This window comes from Drosophila tropicalis, unplaced genomic scaffold, assembly GCF_018151085.1.
Source record: "Drosophila tropicalis isolate 14030-0801.00 unplaced genomic scaffold, ASM1815108v1 contig_980, whole genome shotgun sequence".
Classification (NCBI taxonomy): Eukaryota; Metazoa; Arthropoda; class Insecta; order Diptera; family Drosophilidae; genus Drosophila; species Drosophila tropicalis.
The window spans coordinates 397169-406718 of record NW_027173484.1 but is presented as its reverse complement, the minus strand read 5'-3'; the positions used below and the strand labels follow the sequence as shown (position 1 = coordinate 406718).

The 9550-nt window shown below is 39.3% G+C and overlaps 1 protein-coding gene across 1 annotated transcript; it reads left to right on the top strand.

The window, feature by feature from the left end:
- Positions 1–4985: 4985 nt before the first annotated feature.
- LOC137586362 (antifreeze protein Maxi-like) lies at positions 4986–5954 on the top strand. The gene has a single exon (XM_068302375.1). The coding sequence runs from the start codon at positions 4986–4988 to the stop codon at positions 5952–5954; it is 969 nt and encodes a 322-aa protein (XP_068158476.1).
- The last annotated feature ends 3596 nt before the right edge of the window (positions 5955–9550 follow it).

The window sequence follows — 9550 nt, the reverse complement described above, 5'->3', positions numbered from 1 at the left end:
GAATCCAGTAGAATCAAACATAGTAAGCAATTCAGCAGTATTGAAAAAAGGAAGCCAGTTACAATCATTAAAGGAACATCATATTGAATTTCTAGACTTAAACTTCCATCATGTAACCGGTCATGCTTTCTTAATATTAGTTATCTTACTAATCTTAATACTGATAATAATTTGTATAAGACAACTGAAGATAAAGCGGAAATCCCAAAACACCGCATTTGGCGGCCCTTTGCAGAATGCTTAAGAATAAACATCATGTTCATCTGAAATGGCTTGACCAAATCAGGTGCACCAAAAAAATATACAAAACGAAACAAAAACATAAAACAATATTAAGTCATAAAAATTCATTTTACATTTATTGCCTAAAACCAAACAAAACATGCATCCACACTCTGAGGAAATGCACTTATAAAAAAAGTATAAAAATGGGTTATTCACAAAAAAATCGAGTTAGCCGACCCATTTTTTTATAAGCCCGGAAATGTAGATTTATTGCGTAAAGGAGTTTTTTGATCTAAGATGGGTAAAGTTAGTTTAGGAGTTTGTCTTCCTCATCTAGTGGAAATGGCATTAGGATGGATCGTCGGGAGAATGACCGCAATGACCTCAACACTACACTTGTAATTTAACGCAACATCAAGACCTTTACATATTATTACAAAGGTTTTAGAAAATGGAAGAAATACATAAAATTCAATAAAGATATTTTGTAAGCTCAGAAGAACAAGCATGTGAAACTCACTTTCAGGTGCACAGACAATTCTTGAATTCAGGGCGCATACAGGTTCGGTCGCCGGTCAAGGAATCGCCAGAACAACTTAGAGACTCGTTCTACTATGCAAAAAGACGTTTTCTTCAACTCTAAAGACGGCTTGCATCTCAACACGAATTTTTAAATGAATATCTTAAGTTGAATCACATTGAAGCAGCTTCGTTAGAAAATTTCCAAGCAGGAAATCATCACACTATTATTTAGACTACAGAGCTCATTAACTAAACTTCGCGTAGTATTTGACGCTTCGTCCAAATCATTATCAAATGTATCACTAAATGATATACTCATGGTTGGTCCCACTATTCAACAACATAACCAAAATGTACAGACAATTTCTCGTCGCACCTCAGGATAGAAGTTTCCAACAAATCTTGTGAAGAAAGTCACCGCAAGAACCTATTCAGCTATTTCAATTGAATACTGTTACCTATGGAATGTCGTGCGCTCCATTTCTCGCAAACAGGTCCTTAAAGTTCTTATTAAGGAATTACTTCCAATTATGGAGCTGAATCAATCGAAGAATCAATGTTAAGACAAATAAAGTTACCCGGTTGCTTTTCAAGGCAGGCTTAGAATTGACAAAGTGGAATTTTAGTGGGGCACCAACAGATATAATCTCAATATTGACAATAATTTTGTCACCAAGGCTCTTGGCATGTCGTGGCTGCCAACAGAAGATCTCATATTATTTCGATTTGATCTTCCAATAACTGCGCTACCAACAAAGCAAAAAATAATATCGGTCATGGCCTCTATGTTCTACTAGGATTATTAGCGCCAGTCGTATTACAATACAAAATCCTGATCCAAGACTTGTGGATTGAGCGTTCGGACGACTCGTTGCCAGAGATCTTACAGACTAGATGGCAACAACTTGAAGCTGATTTATCTAATCTTGACATGGTTCGCGTACATCGATTTGTTAACACATTGCCAAAAAAAATATGTATGGATGGATTTTCGATGCCTCAAATCGAGCTTATAGATGTTGCATATACGCAAGGGTATTGGACAACGGAAAATATGTAACTTCATTGATCATTTCGAGATCGAGAGTTGCACCCTCTCAATCACGAAGTATACCTCGTTTAGAGCTTGGTGTTTACGTTCTATTATGCCAAACATGGACAAAACAAATTTTCTTCTCTGCAGATTCATCTGACTAAAATGCATCCGTCAACTTTAAAATCCTTTATTGCCAATGGTGTATTAACCATAAAAACTCAATCACAGGATATCATTTGGAATCACGCGCCTGGAAAGCATAATGCAGCCAACAAGTGGGTGCGCAGCCCGCTTAGCACTTGAAGCATTGCATTGGCCGAAATCTGAAAGAAAGATTTCGAGCCCAAAGAGTTATAATTGCGAAACACCATTGTCAGATCATTAGTAGACAATCATCGTTCCATGTAATTGTAAGAGTTTTAGGATACGTTTTACGAGTTTTCAACCAAATATCTATTAACCGCAATAATACGTTAAGTGCTACAAAACGCATTTCAGTAGTAGAGTTTAAATTGCCTTTAATCATATAATCTCTTCCATTCTGAGTGAAGTGTTTGCCAAAGAACTAAAGGACTGCATGTAAGTCCGAAGTCTGAAGCGAAGCTACAAAAATAAAATCCATTCATATCAGATGAGCTACCCAGCTGTTCTCTAAATCTTCGACACATCCGTGTTAGAGGCCGTCTTGCCATGGCTCACATGCCATTGCACGCTAGAATGCCCTTATTGCTTCCGAAGACTCATCATTTTACTTATAAATTTATTAAACATCTTCACTTGCGAAACCTTCAAGCGGGAACTAAGGTTCTGATAGCAATTCAGCGTGGATTAACAGTGTGCGACAAATAATGGGTAACCTCCCAGCTAACCGTCTCCTGGCCGAACGACCATTTCTGATATGCGGAGTGGACTTATGTGAATCATTTCTTGATTCATACCTTAGTCGAAGCAAAGTTCGCTACAAAACATATTTGGCCATATTTGTTTGCTTCTCTTTAAAAGCTTTTTATACAGACCTCTCTGCTAATAGATTTATTCTCTGTTTAAAGCGACTCATCGGACGACGTGGCATACCCAAAAGGTTTTATTGTGACAATGCTACCAACTTTGCCGGAACATGTTCGTAACTTAAAGTCTTCAAAAGGCAATTCTGTTCAGAACTTAATGTAAAAAATCAAAGAAGCTAACATCGGCTATGCCGAAGTTTATATACCATTGCAGTCCTTTTTAACAATAATTTTACATGTTCAAAATTTGTTTTCTGCAACTCAATTCATCAATATACAAACAAAACAATTTTACTCTCTATTTTACAATTTGTTCTTCTTCTTCCCTCATTCCCAAAGCAAAGCAACGCACGCATACACATACACTTTATGTACCGTTGCGTCTGTGTGTGTATGCCTGTACTCTGTTGATGACGAAAGACGTAGTAGACAGCAAACAGCGCTGCCGGCAGAGCTGGGAGCAGAGCCGATTATTATATTGACTGTAACTTGTGTTATATTTATCCGATCACATTCAAATTTTGGGATCTGGGGTTTTATATCCAATATTATCACATATGTAAATTTCATAGCATACTCGATTTTTATGAAAATGTTTCTTCTAGTTCTTCTAGAGCTATATGATATAGTAATCCGATCCTGATGGTTTTCATACTTTATTTTTTCCGGGTAATAAGAACCCCCGAAAAAAATTTCAGCCCGATAGCTCTTAAGACGGCTGAGTAAAACGCGTACGCACAGCCGGACGGACAGACGGACATGGCTATATCAACTCAGCTTCTCATGCTGATCAAGAATATATATACTTTATGGGGTCGGAAACGTCTCCTTCTGTGCGTTACATACATCTGATCAATTTTATAATACCCTCTGCAAGGGTATAAAAATCTGGAGGATTTTAGCCGAAATGCCGGCTTTGAATTCAAATTTTGTCTACCGCATGCTCCCCATCTTGGAGGCTCATGGGAAGCCGCAGTAGTATCAATGAACTCTGCTCATCAAAAACTTCACCTCTTCTTATTTAATGTACGAAGAGCTTCAATCGATTGCAATTGAAGTGGAGGCGATATTGAACTCCCGACCAATACCCATTCACACCGATGCATCGCGATGATCCAAATGATGGAGAGGCCCTGTAGCCAGCCCACTAATTGATTGGTTGTTCATTGCAAGCGATCCCTGAACCGGTAAACCATATTTTTCGTTGGCAAAGTGTGACCTATCTCAAACAACGCTTCTGGGCTTCTGACTCGGTATATCAAATGCAAGAGCTCGGTATATCTAAGTGGTTGCATGCCGAAAGCAACATAGCAAAAGATCAATTAGATCTTATCCATGAAGACAATCTTGATCCGCAATGCTGGATTACTGGTCGCGTGGTCAAAGCTATAGTTGTGGCAGATGTAAGGGTCAAAGTAACCGATGTTCGCAACAAGAAAGGGTTTAGTCGCCGCCAAATCTGCAAACTTGCTTTATTGCCTTTGAGAGATGACGATTATGCAAATTGAAACAGTCATACTTCATCCTACAATGGGAGACGTCATCGTTAACTTAGATTTGTATATACATATTCAGATTTCTTATATTATTTTTTGAAGATTATTGAAATTTCTACCACTGTATTTACATTAACATGTTCGAAAAGCTTCTGTTACATGGCTCATGAAGGGCTCCTAACTCATGAAACTGATATATGCTACACTTGCTATGGAGTCTTGTACCATCTGCAACTAAGCAGATCAAACCCTACCATTTTTACATTGTAGACGACTCTGCCGGTGGTTTCTATATGAAATTAAAATAATACATTCAATTGTAAGATGTCATTTATTTAAGTTCTGTTCGATTAATTTTTGCTATCTACACATATATCGCGGTCAGTATTTCTAAGTCTCGATTTTTAGTATTTAAGTCTCGATTGTTAGTATTTAAGTATCGTTTGTTAGTATTAAGTCGCCTATGGAAAATATCGGTATCGGCCTAGTGCCGCACTGAAAGTTTTCTCTCTCTTCTTCCGGTGACGTTCGACCAAGACAGACGCACTAGATGGAAAACTTAAAAATTTAATCTTTGTCATCAACACTAATCACTATCATTTTTATAAAATAAATAGGACTTTATAACTCAGAAGTGGGATTTCTACCCGAATGGATACATATTTCGGTAAAAGGCAGGCCACACGCTCCGCGTCTAAGATGGCCGTCTCTACGCCCGCCGCTGATGTCGCACGCACTGCTGTGCCTGCCGCCGCGGTACATGTGGCCGCCGTGCCAACCACTGCTGTACCCGCCGCCGCCTTAATTGCCATTGTGCCCGCCACTGCTGCACCCGCTGCTCACGTGTCCACTGCTGTGCCCTCCGCCGCTGTACCCGCTGCCGCCGCTCCCACTGCTGTGCCTGCTGCTGCAGCCGTGCCCACCACCGCTGTACCCGCCGCCGCCGCACCCGTCTCTGCCGCGCCCGTCACTGTAATGGCTGCTGTGCACGCCGCTGCCATTTCTGCCTCTGCAGTACCTGTGGCCGCCGCTGCCATGTCCGCCGCTGTGCCCGCCGCTGCAATGCCTGCTACTGCTGTGCCGGCTGCTGCAGTACCTGTTGCCGCTGTGCCCGCCGCTGCTGTACCTGCCACCGCCGCACCCGACTCTTCTGTGGCCGCCGCTGCAGTACCTGTTGCCGCTAAGCCCTCCGCTGCCGTGCCCGCTGCTGCAGTATCGGTTGCCGCCGCACCCGTCTCTGCCGCTGCTGTGCCCGCCGCTGTTGGTCCAGCTCCTGCTGTGCCCGCCGCTTCCAGGTCTGTCGTTACAGTACCCACTGCTTCCAGACCTGCCGCTGCAGTACCCGCAGCTTACATATCCACCGCTTCCAGGCTTGCCGCTGCAAGACCAGCTGCTGCCGTGCCCGCTGCTGCTGTACCCGCCGCTTCCATGCCGGCCTCTGCAGTTCCCGCTGCTGTCTCGGCTGACGCTTCCGAGCATACCGCTGCCCGGCTCGCTGTACAGTCGGTGGCGATTCCAGCCACTGGTACCTCCGTTATTACTCCTGCTCTTCATCTGACGATGACGCCTTCTGCCCTGCGCGATGCCTTGCATGCCACCATGCATACTGTTGGCCGCATCCTACTGACTCTGACGTTCTCTTGGCCGCTGACCAAAGGGAAGACATGACTGCCGTAGTGCCCTCCGTACCGCCTTCCGCTACATTCATCACGCCTGCTGCTTCTGCCTCCTCCATTCCGGACCAGCAACTAACGACGCACAGTGAGGCCTTCTGGCATTTAGCATTGCAAAAATCATAGCGTTTAAACCAATAAATCGATTTCAAAAATTTAAAAAGCATATGATAAAGAATACCTTAAGCTTCAAAATGAATGTTTGTCAAAAGTGCTGGGTGTTCGTGGTGCTGTAATATTCAAGGTCAAAGTCGGAAAATATTTCCATGCATGTTTTTCCTTTAAAAATGGATCGAAACCCGGGTTTTTTCAATCACAAATGGAATTTTTCATTGTTTTAGACGACTATGTAACATTTTTTAATGTTTTAGTTTGATTTTTTAACATAATTACAAAAAGAAAAAAAAATTTTTTCTAATTTTTTTTTAGGTTAATTTTGAAAATTTGATATATATTGATGGCTGATTTTCTTCAAAATAATTTTCAATATTTACATCAGTATCTAATAAACTCAATATAGTTGCTATTTTCCAAATCTATCGTGATCGCACGTGTCTCAGTGATGCAATAAGTGGGTCAGAAGAGGCTGCTAGCATGTTAAAAATGTCTTCATTTTGTCTAACACGAGAAGTTTTTAATGTATTAGTGTATCTGAACCTTTTGTAGTCCTTGTTTTTACATTCCTGTGCTTCTTCGGATAGCTCTCCAAGTGGTAAACACTGATATTCTATTAAATCCTTTCCGTGAGCCAAAATCCTATGTACCGTTGGGGTAAGTTTTTTTTGCGGATACAATTCAGTCAAAAGATGAGCAGTCTTTGAAGTATATTCGGCAAATTTTTCACCATTTACAATTTCCTTGCACTTTATAACATTCAAGATAACAGCCAACCTTTTAATGATCTCTTGACTAACACCTGTTATAAAAGATGTCACTTCATAATTTTCAAAAAATCTCCTTGAAGTATTTCCATCATTCGTGTTTCGGTATTACCCTTTTTGTATTAATTAGGTAAACAACTTAATATTTACATCCAATTAGGTAAACGGAAATAAAAACGACCAACCCACAAATAGGACAAACTTTTCATCAACTTAAATAACAAGTCTTGTAATTTTTTCCAAAGCAGGTAATTAGCAATTTATCATTGTAAAAAGGCATATATGTAAGGTAGTATTTGCAAAACAGCATTACGCAATGTTATCATTTAAATACAAAGAAGCTACAGGCCAATACGCATGTGCTCTTCTTCTTTCTTATACCTGCAGCGCATATTTTAGGCGAGGTTGTTTTAGTTTTATGGCTTACGCATCGCTGTCGCAGGTCTCCGCATATTGGGACTATATACATCTGATTGGTAAATATTTCACCTACCTAGTGTATATAGTCCGGTATTGATACTCGTTGAGTCTTGCTAGTTTTATTCCATCAAAGTTCAAAAAATGCCAATATTTAGTCCATTTTTTAAACGCTTCTGGTTCAATAACTATTTAAGTAATTATTAAAAATTTTCAAACATGCTATTAATAAAGAACATACTTTTCAGATAAAAAAAATCTAAGATCGATTGTTGAAACCGCCCAATATTCAGTTTTAAAGTTTTTTTTTTTTAAATTATCATTTTTTCCTTTTCACTAAAAATGTCTCAACTTTGGGCGCCTCTAGAAACCATGAATCTCAAAAATTTTTCGGATTCATAATCTCTGAAGTATTTCCTATCGATTGCATATATCATTTTTGCCAAACGCGATAATGAAAAAACGTATTTTTGCAACGCTATCCGAGCAGAGGCCCAACTGTGCGACGCTGGGAGGACGGCACGAGTTGCTGCAACTGCCGCCGCCACGTCAATTTGAAGTTCCCCCCAACCGCCGTCTTAGCCCCTGATGAAGACTGCACTTCTGATATCCAAACAACCACATCAACTGGCCAGTGATGTTATTGTTTACCCCCTTGTTAGCCACTGGGATCGAGGTCGATCCTTCGTCAGGACGGCCGAGTTGTAAGATGTCATTTATTTAAGTTCTGTTCGATTAATTTTTGCTATCTACACATACATATATCGCGGTCAGTATTTCTAAGTCTCGATTGTTAGTATTTAAGTATCGTTTGTTAGTATTAAGTCGCCTATCGGTATCGGCCTGGTGCCGCATTGAAAGTTTTCTCTCTCTTCTTCCGGTGACGTTCAACCAAGACAGACGCACTAGATGGAAAACTTAAAAATCAAATCTTTGTCATCAACACTAATCACTATCATTTTTATAAAATAAAAAGGACTTTATACAATATATATAATGTTTAGGTTCAATTTAATTAAAACGCTACTGAAGGGATGCGTATAAAACATACATACATATGTATGTGCATATGTATGTGTGTACATATAGATACATACATATACAGTGAGTGTCACTGAAAATCGTACACCTCTATCATATTCATTCTCTGCTAAATAAAACAATGTTATAAAATTTGGAAAAATATTTTAAAATTAACATGGGTTTATTAACATATTTACTTCATATTAAAATATAAAAACAAAAAAATTTAAGTGAAAAACATGAGAAAAAAATTATTTTATCTTCAGAGATCAAAAATGCATCTTTCATTGAAAATCGTACAGCTAAGTTTTCTTAAAAAAAACATATAAATGTAACTAAAGTTTTTTGGTTTTTAGCACTTGGTTGGACCACCTTGTGAATTTCTAAGACTTTCAATTCTTTTTGGCATCGAGTCCACCAGTTTTTTGCATGTTTCTACACTTATTTGGTTCCACTCCTCAATTAGTGCCTTTTTAAGATCGTCCTTGTTAGAAATTTTGTGATTTCGAATTTTTTGTTCCAGGATATGCCATAGGTGTTCGATTACATTCATATCTGGTGATTGTGCCGGTGTTTCCATCACTTTTGGACAGTTGTAGAGGGCCCATGTCCTGGCATTAAGGGAGCTGTGCTTCGGATCATTGTCAGCATATAGCTTAAAAGTGCTCCTGATCCCCATTTTCTCGGCACTTGGAATCAAGTTTTCTTTTAGTAGGTTTATGTATCCATACTGATTAAAAATCCCGTCAATAAAAACTAAATTGCCGACTCCGACATTAGCTGACATACATCCCCATACCATCACGGACCCACCACCATGTTTCACGGTTGGACGTAAGTTGGCCATATCCATCTCAGTATTTGGTTTCCTCCATACTGTTTGTTTCCCATCAGATGCAAATATGTTATATTTCGACTCATCAGAAAAAATAACATCGTACCAGAACTCTTTCGGCTTCAATAAATGCTCCTTAAAAATATCAGGAAATTGATAAAGACGCGACCAATCTCAATGTCAGCTATGCTCAATTGGAAAAATTCTAGGAATCCCCAAACATTCATCGAAATGAACAGTTGTACGATTTTCAGTGACACCATACTTTTGTACATTTTTAAGAATTGCCACGTTTTAAGAAAAACTGAGAGTGACAACCCTGTTTTTATAAACATATTATTAAACTATATTGTGTTACCTTTCATTTAAGATGTATTTTGTGCAAAAATATTAATTATTTTAAAAGTTATGAAACAAAATGTAAATCCACAATAG